Source organism: Vipera ursinii (genome assembly GCF_947247035.1).
Source record: "Vipera ursinii genome assembly, chromosome: 1".
NCBI lineage: Eukaryota > Metazoa > Chordata > Lepidosauria > Squamata > Viperidae > Vipera > Vipera ursinii.
This window is the reverse complement of record NC_139512.1, coordinates 67115850-67129422: the sequence shown is the minus strand read 5'-3', so window position 1 is coordinate 67129422 and position 13573 is coordinate 67115850. Positions and strand designations below refer to the sequence as shown.

At 47.4% G+C, this 13573-nt stretch overlaps 1 protein-coding gene across 1 annotated transcript in view; it reads right to left on the bottom strand.

The window, feature by feature from the left end:
• Nucleotides 1-13573, bottom strand: part of MGA (MAX dimerization protein MGA) — a 69048-nt gene that overhangs the window by 12175 nt on the left and 43300 nt on the right. The window contains exons 18-19 of the mRNA XM_083365753.1: nucleotides 11417-13398; nucleotides 6817-6941 (exon numbers count right to left, since the gene is read on the bottom strand). Coding sequence (XP_083221879.1) covers nucleotides 6817-6941; nucleotides 11417-13398 — 2107 coding nt within the window. The remainder of the gene's footprint in view (nucleotides 1-6816; nucleotides 6942-11416; nucleotides 13399-13573) is intronic.

Genomic DNA, 13573 nt, shown 5'->3' with positions numbered 1-13573 from the left:
AACTACTAGCTGATACTGGTCAGTGTAATCAGATGCCAGTGATTCAGAAATTGTCCTGGGAAACAATCTGTTTCCAAACTCAGTTTGAAGTGTTGGAGTATAACTTTAAAAGTTCTAAATTATTTGGAGGAAAAGTTCCTAAAATAAATTTTATCACATATGAAACTTACTTAGACCCTCATTTTAAAAGACCTTCCCTAAACGCATTCCCCTAAAATAATTTAGTTAGGCAGACACTCTCAGTTTGATATCCTGTCAATGGACGGTCCTGTTCTGTACCAGCCTGCTACCGGCCTTGCAGAAAGGCAACCCCTGTACAAACGGTAGAGACTGGAGAGCGTCTGAGGCTGGAAAACGTCTGCCAAGATTTATTACACAAACAAGCAACAAAACATGAAACAAGATACCGGAACTTTGATCCTCAAACGGAGCGGTTGCTTTCAGCAACCAGCCCTTCCCCAAACACTCCCTTTATTAGAGTTCAGGGCGTGGCCTCCCTGTGCCTCCTTCCGAGGAGTCCCACAGCCTTTCTCTGCTTGCTTCTACTGGTCTGCCTCCTGCGTCGGGCGTCCTTGAACAGGGCCAGCTGTGGGTCATCATCATCTGCACTGTCGGCCTCACGCAGCTGAGAAGAGGGGCCTGGCTGGGGGCTCTGCGAAGCCTCCAAGCCATCATCAGCAAGTTTGTCTTCAACACCCTCCTCCTCCCCCTCGTCTGAGTCATCCGAGACATCTGAGCCGGCTGCCGGACCCACAGGCTGACCCTGAGTCACAACAGGTCCTTCATAAGAAGTCTTTCCTTTTACCATATTATTGTTTCATCTCCAGGGGAAAAACATCCTGTATTTTAAGATTTAAATCCATCTTTGAAGCTCTCAAAAATTTTAAATAGTTTACATTGTTTCCTGCACTTATTTATTTTATTTTATTTATTATATTTTTATACCGCCCTTCTCCCGAAGGACTCAGGGCGGTGTACAGGGCAATAAATATAAAAAGAGAATATAAAAGTTAAAATACAATTAAATATAATGCCCAAATTTAAAATTTAACACAATAATTAAGAACATGCTTAAAACCCCAACCCTAACCCATCAGACCAGGTCAGATTGCCCAAATAAATACGTTTTTAGATCGTGCCGGAAGGAGCGAAGGTCGGGGGCCATCCGGAGCTCAACCGGCAAACGGTTCCACAGGTCTGGCGCGCCCACAGAGAATGCCCTCCCCCTGGGGGCCACCAATCGGCATTCTTTGATCGGAGGCACCCTGAGGAGGCCCTCTCTGTGGGAGCGCACTGGACGGAGGGAAGTTGACGCCGGCCGCAGGTGTTGCCGTAGGTAATCCGGACCCATGCCATGTAGGGCTTTGTAAGTCATTATCAACACCTTGAATTTCACCCGGAGGGCAACCGGCAGCCAATGCAGCTCGCTGAGCAAAGGTGTAACATGGGAGTATCAGGAAATTCCCAGTACAACTCGCGCGGCTGCATTCTGCACCAGTTGAAGCCTCCGAGTGGACTTCAAGGGCAGCCCATGTAGAGAGCATTACAGTAGTCTAGACGAGAGGTCACGAGCGCATGAGTGACTGTACGCAAGGCATCCCGGTCCAGATAGGGTCGCAACTGGCACACCAGGCGAACCTGGGCAAAGGCCCCCCTAGTCACAGCTCCAATATGCTCTTCCAAAGAGAGCTGTGAATCTAGAAGGACCCCCACGTTGCGTGCCCTATCTACCGGGGGTAATAGCTCACCCCCATGGCCAGAGATGGAATAATCGGAATTTCCCGGGATGCCGGCACGAACAGCCACTCAGTCTTGTCAGGGTTGAGCCGAAGCCTGTTCCTCCCCATCCAGACCCAGACCGCCTCCAGGCAGCGGGACATCACGTCGAGGGCATCACTGGGGTGGTTTGGGGTCGAAATAAAAAGCTGGGTATCACCACGAATGATCTTGCCCAGCGGCTTCATGTAGATGTTGAACAGGAGAGGCGAGAGGACCGATCCCTGAGGGACTCCACAAATGAGAGGCCTCAAGGTCGACCTCTGCCCCCCTGCCAACACCGACTGCGAACGTCCCAGAAGGTAGGAGGAGAACCACTGCAAAACAGTGCCTCCCACTCCCAACCCCCTGAGACGTCGCAGCAAGATACCATGGTCGATGGTATCAAAAGCCACTGAGAGGTCTAAAAGGACTAGGACAGAGGAGCAACCCCTGTCCCGAGCCCGCCAGAGATCATTCACCAGCGCGACCAATGCCGTCTCCGTGCTGTACCCGGGCCTGAAACCCGATTGGTACGGGTCTAGATAGTCAGCTTCATCCAAGAACAAAGGGAGCTGTTGCGCCACCACGCTCTCAACAACCTTCGCCAGAAAGCGAAGGTTGGAGACCGGACGAAAGTTGTTTAATATTGCTGGGTCCAAGGCAGGCTTCTTGAGGAGGGGTCTCACCACCGCGTTCTTCAAGGCGGCGGGAAAGCTACCCTCACTCAAAGAGGCAGTAATCACTGCCTGGAGCCAGCTTCGTGTCCCATCCCAAGCCGCATAAGTCAGCCAGGAGGGACACGGGTCCAACAAACACGTGGTGGAGCTCAGCTTCCCCATGATCTTGTCCACTTCTTCAGGAGTCACAGGATCGAACTCCTCCCAGATAACATCGACAAGGCTGCCTGTATCCTCATCGTCAGACTCTGCCCAGTCGGAGTCCAGACCAGTCCGGATCCGAGCGATTTTGTCCGACAGAAATCGACTAAACTCCTCGGCTCGACCCTGCAAGGGTTCCTCCCTCACCTCCCGATCAAGGAGAGAGCGAGTTACTCTAAACAGGGCGGCTGGGTGATTATCTGCGGACGTGATGAGGGTGGCAAAGTGGTTAGACCTTGCCACCCTCATCGCCACGAGATAAGTTCTCGTAAACGACCTTAGTCGTAACCGGTCGGATTTGGATCGGCTAGATCTCCAACAGCTCTCTAGGCCCCGTCTCCGACGCTTCATCTCCCGGAGCTCCATGGAGAACCATGGAGCCCATTGGGATCTGCACCGGGTCAAGGGCCGCATGGGTACAACTTGGTCGAGTGCCTCTGTGGCCGCCTTTTCCCAGGCTTCCACTAGGGCATTGACCGAGTTGTGGGCAAAGGAGGCAGGTGGGGGCCCAAGCGCCGCCTGGAACCGCTCAGGGTCCATCAGGCGCCTAGGACGGAACCATCTCATTGGCCCAGCAACCCCACGACGGGGAGTGGCAAAACGGAAGACCAACCGCAGGAGATGATGATCGGTCCATGACAGGGGTGTAATAATTGGGGAACACCCCCACCAAGATCATCTAACCACCGTCCGGATAGAAAAACCAAATCGAGCGTATGACCCCCCCCCCGTGAGTTGGGCCCTGAATAACCTGCATCAGGTCCATGGCCGTCATGGAAGCCATGAACTCCCAAGCTAACTCAGATGATCCTCCCAGGGATGGTAGGTTGAAGTCACCCAAAACTATAAGTTTGGGGAACTCAACCACCAACCCTGAAAGGATATCGAGAAGCTCAGGCAGGGCTGCTGCTACACGACTAGGCGAAAAGTACACCAGCAGCAAGCCCAACTGAGCTCTAGGGCCACATCTCAGGAGGAGGGACTCACACCCGACTATCTGGACTATGGTGGCCTCCCGCAGACATAAGGTCTCCCTCACAACTACTGCCACTCCACCGCCCCTACCCTGAGCCCGTGGCTGGTGCAGCACCCAGAAGCCTGATGGGCAAAGATCAACCAGGGGGACACCGCCCTCTGGGCCCAACCAGGTCTCCGTAATGCAAGCCAGGTCCGCGTGCTCCTCCTCAATCAGCTCACGAATGAGAGGAGCCTTATTCATTACGGACCTGGCATTAAAATACACGAGACTGAGCTCAGGTGGCTGCTCATCCTCGCTCCCGGTACCACGGGCCGAAATCAGAGGGTCGGAGCGCATCACCGCTTGGAGACAGCGGGGACGCGCTCCCGAATATTGATATGGCCCTCTGTTCATACACCTGCGGCCATTCCCTACCGCCATGGGAATAGGCAATCCCACACCCCGCTCCGGGGCCCCGTAGGCCCCCAGCCCAACCCCCACCACGACGCGATCAATCCCCGACCTGGTCTGAGAAACGGTTGGTGGAACCCCCCAAGTTTCCAACCGAACCTGTAAACCCACCCCTCCCTAACCCCACAAAATATTTCGCTAAAAAACACGCCAGGGACCTCTTGTTAAATTTGCGAAAGAGGCTCCTGTCCCTGCCCAGCCATCTCTCAGGGTCCCACTAATTGGGCCCGTCATCAAGAGGAACGATGGAAAGGAAGGCGGGTCGCGCCCAGGAGAGGGGGGCACCCCTGAGCGCAAATAAGTCTGTGCTGGAGTAAGATAAATAAACCATTTGTCCGGGTAAGTCCAGTCAGGCAGTCCGTCAGTCAACTTAGAGTTGCATTTTGTTTATTTTTATTCTTTTTAAGCTCCGGGAGATGAAGCGTCGAAGACGGGGCCTAGAGAGCGGTTGGAGATCCAGCCGATCCGAATCCGACCGATTGCGACTAAGAACCTATATTAGGTCTTATCTCGCTGCGATAAGGGTGGCGAGGTCTAATCACTTCGCTACCCTTATCGCGTCCGCAGATAATCGCCCGGCCGCCCTGTTTAGGGTGACTCGCTCCCTCCTTAATCAAGAGGTGAGGGAGGAACCCTTGCAGGGTCGTGCCGAGGAGTTTAACCATCATATGTCGGACAAAATCGCTCGGACTCGAACCAGTCTGAACTCTGACTGGGCAGAGTCTGACGATCAGGACACGGGCGGTCTTGTCGATATCACCTGGGAGGAGTTTGATTCTGTGACTCCGGAGGAAGTGGACAGGATTATGGGGAGGCTGAGCTCCACAACATGTTTATTGGACCCATGCCCTTCCTGGCTGGTTTATGCAGCCCGGGAGAGGACACGCAGCTGGTTCCAGGCAGTTATATCAGCTTCTTTGAGTGAGGGTAGCTTCCCTGCCGCCTTGAAAGAGGCGGTGGTGAGGCCTCTCCTCAAAAAGCCTGCCTTGGACCCAGTTGTATTGAACAACTTTCGTCCGGTCTCCAACCTGTCCTGGATGAAGCGGATTATCTAGACCCGTACCAATCGGGTTTCAGGCCCGGGCACAGCACGGAGACGGCATTGGTCGCGCTGGTGAATGATCTCTGGAGGGCTCGGGACAGGGGTCATTCCTCTGTTCTAGTCCTATTAGACCTCTCAGCGGCTTTCGATACCATCGACCATGGTATCCTGCTGCGGCGTCTCAGGGGATTGGGAGTGGGAGGCACAGTCTTACAGTGGTTCTCCTCCTATCTCCAGGGACGCTCGCAGTCAGTGTTGACAGGAGGGCAGAGGTCAACCGCGAGGTCTCTCGTTTGTGGAGTTCCTCAGGGGTCGGTCCTCTCGCCTCTCCTGTTCAACATCTACATGAACCCGCTGGGTGAGATCATTCGTGGCTTTGGAGTTGGGTATCATCAGTATGCTGATGATACCCAGCTTTTTCTTTCTACCCCAAACCACCCCAGTGATGCCCTCAATGTGATGTCCCGTTGCCTGGAGGCGGTCCGGGTCTGGATGGGGAGGAACAGACTTCAACTCAACCACGACAAGACCGAGTGGCTTTGCATACCTTCATCCCGGGTCTATTCGGATATTCCATCTCTTTCTATGGGGGGTGAGCTATTACCCCCCGTAGATAGGGCTCGCAACTTGGGAGTCCTCCTAGATTCACGGCTCACCTTGGAAGATCACATGGTGGCTGTGACTAGGGGGGCTTTCGCCCAGGTTCGCCTGGTGCGCCAGTTGCGGCCCTATCTAAGCCGGGATGATTTATGCACGGTCACTCACACGCTCGTGACCTCTCGTCTAGACTACTGCAACGCTCTCTACATGGGGCTTCCCTTGAGGACCACCCGGAGGCTCCAACTGGTACAGAATGCAGCCGCGAGAGTTGTGTTGGGAGTCTCCCGATACTCCCGTCACACCTCTGCTCCGTGAGCTGCATTGGTTACCAGTTGTCTTCCGGGTGAGATTCAAGGTACTAGTAATGGTGTTTAAAGCCCTACATGGCAGGGGTCCGGAGTACCTTAGGGAACCCCTGCTGCCGGCGTCTACTTCCCTCCGCCCTGTGCGTTCCCACAGAGAGGGCCTCCTCAGGGTGCCACCGGTCAGAGAATGTCGACTGGTGGCCCCCAGGGGGAGATCCTTCTCTGTGGGCGCCCCGGAGCTATGGAACCAGTTACCGGTTGAGCTCCGGACGGTGCCCGATCTTCGCTCCTTTCGCCGCGATCTAAAAACATACTTGTTCGAGCAAGCCGGCCTGGCCTGAGGGGGGATTGGTGGGGTTTTTATTATTTTTATTGGGGTTTTTAGTATGTATTAACTGTATTTTTTAATTGGGCATGTATTTAATTACTTATTATCTTTTGTAATTTCTGTGTTTTATTCTTGCCCTGTACACCGCCCTGAGTCCTTCGGGAGAAGGGCGGTATAGAAATATTAATAAATTAAACAAATTAAATTAAAATGTTACTTGCAGAAATGATATTTTTGGTTGCATGTGGAAATTAATTAAATTAAATATAAATTTTACTCCATGCATTAAATAAGCTTCAAGCCTTCCTTTTAAACTGAAATGTATCTTTAAAATAACATGGAAGAATTTTTCCCCCTACTATTAATGCTCATTCAGATAAGTAAGACTGTATTTAGACAAACAATTACACAACAAAAGCCTGGCAAATATGGAATTACAAATAAAATAGTTCCTGTTTTTAAAGGGATATGCTTACAACTGTTTGGACAACAAAGTATGAGCAGCCGTAGCCTTCAGGCGAGCAAGATTAACTTTTTCTGAAAATTCCTCCACCGTCTCAATATCCACATTCACCTCAGCTTCACTGGATTCACTTCCATTCTGTGACAAAGTAATGAAACATGGTAAATTCTATCAAGAGGTTCCAGTCATGTAAACTATTTAAACAATTGGTATAAGAATCTACAGTTTAAATAATTATCACAATTCTCAACAATCTCTAATGTACAGTTATGGCTATATGTCATTAAAAATAGCAATAACTATGCTATCAAAAGCCAAGATTTGAATAACTGAAGATCTAACAAAGAGTCATTCACAGTACCAACACAACTATTATAGGATTTACAATGCTGTATTTTAGTGATAGGCAGTCTATCAGATGGAATAATCATACCAAGAGATTACAATGTTGAAAAAACAATTTCAAAGAAAGAAAAGTGAATAATGGATATAGACTAATGAAGTTCAAAATACTTAAGCTAATTAGAAACAGTAAGTCAAGTTTTATATTGATTTCTTTAAGTTTGATGTGTTTTATTGCTTTATGTTAAATATAAAATATGCTAAAGCACCCATAAAAGCAATTAAAAATATAACAAAAAGCTTTAATTCATCCAGTTTTATGAGATGGAGGGGCTGAAGTTTGCTGCTTTATTTTAATTACACAATAGGTATTTTACTGTATTTACTATAAGACCCATGGTGGCACAGTGGTTAGAATGCAGTATTGCAGGCTAACTCTGTCCACAGTCTAGAGTTCGATCCTGACCAGCTCAAGGTTGACTCAGCCTTCCATCTTTTCAAGGTCGATAAAATGAGGACCCAGATTGTTGGGGACAATATGCTGACTCTGTAAACCAGAGGGCTGTAAAGCACTATGGAGCAGTATATAAGTGCTATTGCTATATTATTAATTGCTTTGTATCTACTATTTTTAATGAAAATTTAGCCTATCTGCCATCCAACTTTCTTTCCATTTCAGGCATAGGACTTTTCCTTTATGTTAACATTGAAATATTCTGAGCCACCGGCTATCACCCCTGTTCAACTTTCAAAGAAGTTAGGTTTTTTTGGGGGGGGGCAGCCCTCAGGTTGGCTCTTGAGGCTGGAGAACTATGAGTTATGAAAAGACTCTCCTTTGTATTTCATATGGACATGATAACTGTTCATTTGGATACTTTATTCCATAGTCAGCTTCACAGTCATTAGATATCCATAAGTGGATTAGAGAAATCACAAATGAAGAACTGATTACATGCATCCATTTGCAGTTCTTTCTGTGGACACTTGTGAATTTTTGCGGCTCAGCTCCTCGCTTATTTGATCTCTATTCCTTCAGATCTTGTGTTCTTTAGAAATGTAATGTGAGAGCTGCACCTTGATACATGGTACATATGTGAGATTCCTGACAAAGATTTCTCTCTTTTAAATCAGGATGTAGAAAAAGGTTAAAAATGAATTTGCATTGTATGGATATCTTTCAAATAGTCCTAGTATGAATTATGTTATATTCAACATATTTTGCTTCTCTAGAGACTATTCAATGCCTATCTGTTGATAGATTTCTAGTAAAAGCCAATTAGAATGATTGAACAATCAACAGTCTGTCCATCCCTGCTATGAAAAACTCTTAGAATATTAGGGAAGCCTTTCACATTTAGCTACCTGTTTGATGGGCAGGCTGCATTATGGAATATAAAAGACCATTCATCCTTCGGTAGATATTTCTCTTATTACCTCTATTACACCTACTGGCAATCATGGACAGATCTCCAAAAGGTTCCTCCTTACTTGCTAGAGAAGCTATTTCAGGAAAGCAACTGCTCTAGAAGCTATCATGATGGTAGAAAGAACTTGAGGCAAAAGCTAAACATCCACAACCGTTCCAAAGATCCTTCAAAGCAGTGGTGGGATTCAAATACCTTAATATCCGGTTCTCCGCGTGGATGCAGGCCTGGGTCTCCGAAGCCTAGAACGGACATCAACATACTTCCAGCGGGCCGTTCTAGGCCAGGGAGGCCTCCACCAGGCCTAGAACAGACTTCTGCAAGTGACATCAATGCACTTCCAGCGGGCCATTCTAGGTCAGGGAGGCCTCCACCAGGCCTAGAACGGACTTCTGCAAGTGACATCAATGCACTTCCAATGGGCTGTTCTAGGCCAGGGAGGCCTCCACCAGGCCTAGAATGGACTTCTGCAAGTGACATCAATGCACTTCCAGTGGGCCGTTCTAGGCCTGGGAGACCTCCTCCAGGCCTCCGAGGCCTAGAACGGAATTGCAGAAGCAGCATGGGTTCAGCCGGTTCTCCGAACTCAAGAAAATTTAGCTACTGGTTCTACTGAACCGGTGCCAACCAGCTGAATCCCACCACTGCTTCAAAGTCATGAGAGAAAGGGTTTCAGTCCTGCCAATTTGAGATAGCATTCAAGTAGTAGCTTTAGGCATTTCAGCCAGACATGTATGCACTAGGGTGGTGGTGGTGGAATTAACAATAACTTTGAGAAAGATATTAAGGTTGATTGCATTTCCATCCCATCCATACATAATCAGCTATCTATTTTTGGGTGCTTAAATCTTAATTTGAAGCTGATTCTAATTACAGTATATCAAAAAAAGTAAATTGCAAAGACTTATTAGAAAGGCAGTGGAAATACTGTAGTATCTGAAACCAAATCTTCTGCTTTTAACAGCAATATAAGCTTTTCAAATATCATCATTTTCAAGTTTCAAGTTTCAAGTTTTATTTAATTTGTATACCGCCCTTCTCCTTGGTAGGGACTCAGGGCGGTTCACAGGGCATATATAAAAAACGATACAAAAATTAAAAAAGATTAAACCAATGCCCAGTTAAAAACAGTAATACAATTCTAAAACAACAATTTAAAACCCATAATCCCCCGTCAGGCCAGACCAGCTAATTCAAATAGGTGGGTCTTCAGGCCACGACGGAAAGTTCGGAGGTCTGATGCCGTCCGGAGCTCCACCGGCAGTTGGTTCCATAATGCCGGAGCGCCCACAGAGAAGGCTCTCCCCCTGGGGGCCACCAGTCGGCATTCCCTGACTGGCGGCACCCTGAGGAGGCCCTCTCTGTGGGAACGCACAGGGCGGAGGGGAGTTGATGCCGGCAGCAGGTGGTCCCCGAGGTAACCCGGACCCATGCCATGTAAGGACTTAAAGATCATAACCAAAACCTTGAACCTCACCCGGAAGACAACTGGTAACCAATGCAGCTCGCGGAGCAAAGGTGTAACATGGGAGTACCGGGAAACTCCCAAGACAACTCTCGCGGCCGCATTCTGTACCAGTTGGAGCCTCCGAGTGGTCTTCAAGGGAAGCCCCATGTAGAGAGCATTACAGTAGTCAAGGCGAGAGGTCACGAGCGCATGAGTGACCGTACACAGGGCATCCCGGTTCAGATAGGGCCGCAACTGGCGCACCAGGTGAACCTGGGCGAAAGCCCCCCTAGTCACGGCCACTATATGATCTTCCAGGGTAAGCCGTGAATCTAGGAGGACTCCCAAGTTGCGAGCCCTATCCACGGGGGGTAAGAGCTCACCCCCCATAGAAAGAGATGGAACATTTTGAATGTCCCGGGATGCCGGAATGTACAGCCACTCAGTCTTGTCAGGGTTGAGTTGAAGTCTGTTCCTCCCCATCCAGACCCGAACCGCCTCCAGGCAACGGGACATCACAGCGAGGGCATCACTGGGGTGGTTTGGGGTCGAAAAGAAAAGTTGGGTATCATCGGCATATTGATGATACCCAACTCCAAAACCACGAATGATCTCACCCAGCGGTTTCATATAGATGTTGAACAGGAGAGGCGAGAGAACAGACCCCTGAGGAACTCCACAAACGAGAGACCTAGGGGCCGATCTCTGCCCCCCTGCCAACACCGACTGCGAGCGTCCCAGGAGATAGGAGGAGAACCACTGAAGAACTGTGCCTCCCACTCCCAATCCCCTGAGACGCCGCAGCATGGTCTAATAGGTCGATGGTATCGAAAGCCGCCGAGAGGTCTAATAGGACTAGGACAGAGGAATATCCCCTATCCCGAGCCCTCCAGAGATCATTCACCAGAGCGACCAATGCCGTCTCCGTGCTGTACCCGGGCCTGAAACCCGATTGGTAGGGGTCCAGATAATCCGCTTCATCCAGGACCAGAAGGAGCTGATGCGCCACCACACTCTCGACAACCTTCGCAAGAAAGCGAAGGTTGGAGACTGGACGAAAGTTGTTCAATACAGCTGGGTCCAAGGCAGGCTTCTTGAGGAGAGGTCTCACCACCGCCTCCTTCAAGACGGTGGGGAAATAACCCTCACTCCAAGAAGCAGATATAACCGCCTGGAGCCAGCCTCGTGTCCTCTCCCTAGCTGCATAAACCAGCCAGGAAGGGCACGGGTCCAACAAACATGTGGAGGAGCTCAGCCTCCCCATAATCCTGTCCACTTCATCAGGGGTCACAGAATCAAACTCTTCCCAGGTAACATTGACAAGACCGCCCGTGTCCTGACCGCCTGACTCTTGATTGAAGCTGTTAATTAGATAGCTATCAGATTAGTTTTATACTTACCAATATTTCAACATTTATTATATCCTCACTTTGATATCCAAATGCTTCATCAACCATCTCATTGGCAGATTCTTCTGTTTTTTCATCTTTTTCTGTATCATCCTGGGTAATATCAATAAGAGGTGAGGAATTTTTTCTGTGACACTTGGTTTTCCATGTATTTTCTTTTTTGGATTTTGTTAATTTATCTGTAAGCTCGTCAGCATCCACACTGATTTTGTTTTGTACAACTAAGGAGGATCTGGATATTTTGCCGCAAGTTTTACTAGTCTTGTGCTCATCTTTCTTATTCTGATTATCTTCCTGTATATCTTTAATACTATTTTCATAGCTAGAATAGTTACAGTTACTTTGAAAATCAGTACTTTTTTCATACAGATCTTCAGGAGCACTATCCAGGCATTCATTTTCTAAGGTATTATTTTTATTTTTTCCAGCATTCTTAGCCTTCTCACTTACTTTTTCTTTAGCCACAAAGTCACACTTTTCCTTCATGTTCTGTTTTGGCAATTTTGGATCTTCATTTTTCCATGGACCTAGAGAAGGTTTAGTCTTTGTTTGCAGCTTTTCAGTATCATTTAGGAGAGGGTTCTGCTGAGTTGGTTTCCCTGGTTTCCACCAGGTCTGTTCGATAATCAATCCTGCTTTTGTATCTAATTGTTTTTGTTCAGCTTTTTTTGATTCAGTAATTGGAGTTTGCACTGATCTTTCTTGTAACGTATTATGGGCAAGAACTACAAGTTCATTACATTTTTCATTAGAATATGGAACTTTATCTAGGGGGTGTTCAGCATCTTTGTCTTGATTTTTTTTCTTAATCAGTGCCACATTAATCCCACGTTTCTTAATCCTACGTTTCTGCTTCTCACTGGTATAGGAGTGGTCTGATTTTATATTAGTCTGTAACACGAGAGAAAAACTGGGTAACTTCTTCAAAATTTCAGCATCCTTTTCAATGATTTCTGATATATTTCTGTTACATGTTATTTCTTCAGAATGCAAGTCTGGATTTTGCAATAGTAGTTCATTTTCTTTTAATTTACTAATTTCTGAGTCAGTAATTTCTGCTGTTTTTGAACTTACTGAATCTTCCTCTAACGTATTGGCACTGACCTCATTTTTCTTATGTGAAATTTTAATCTCAAGAGATGCAACTTTCTTTGCGATGGAACTGGAATCCTCCTTCTGCCCTGGAAACTGAAGCAAAGCAAAACTGCCTGACTGTAGAGATATTAGATTATTTATATTGCTTGGTAGCCCACTGGCGTTACATCTTATTTTAGACTGAGAACCTGTTTGATTGGAATTGTTTTTTATTCCAGAAGGAGAAATTCTCAGAGTCGAAGTACCAACTGGGGACACAGAACCTGAAGAATTAACAGGTGTTGCTTGAGTTTCTGAAGCAGAATGCACAGCTGTAGTTCTAATGTCCTGTAATGTCCAACTTGGGACAGGAGATTCCAAAGCAGCAGAAGTTCCCTCGATAGAAGACATAAGTACACCAGGAGGAGGCATAGGCAAGAGAGAATTAGTACCATTAGGTGACACTGTGAAAACTGAAGGGGATTTATTGGTAGGGGAAACAGGCGTAGAATAAGGTAGGGATGATGACATTGCAACTGTAGAAGGTACAAGTGTAGTAGAAGAGGTTGTGGGCAACAAAGCAATGTCAGTTATAGAGGTCATGGACAAAAGAGAAGATGTTTCGGTAGAAGGGGATAAAGATAGAGCATTAGAGGACACGGAGAGCATTAAAGAGGATTCAGTGGTAGGAGTCTGTGATAATGCTGCAGTGGTGGCGTTTGATGTCCCAGACAAAACAGAAGCGTTCTCTGCAGTTGAGAATTCAGACAAAACTGAAGGAGATGTAGACAGAATTGAAGTTGTAGTAGTGGAGGTCACCGATGGAACAGCAGAAGCTTGACATGCGGATGTTTCAGGAAGCTTAGAAGGTCCAGGAAGTCGGAATCCTACCACAGAGCCTGTAACAAAGAAATTTTAAAAATATTATTTCTTGCTAAACACTTACTCCATCCTCCAAAATAAGCATTTTTTGAATGTAATATCAAATCCGCAGAAATAAACAAATCCTAATCAGATATCTTCCCACAACTTTTTTTGGGTGGTCATTTGTACATTTTTAATTGCCCTGTACAC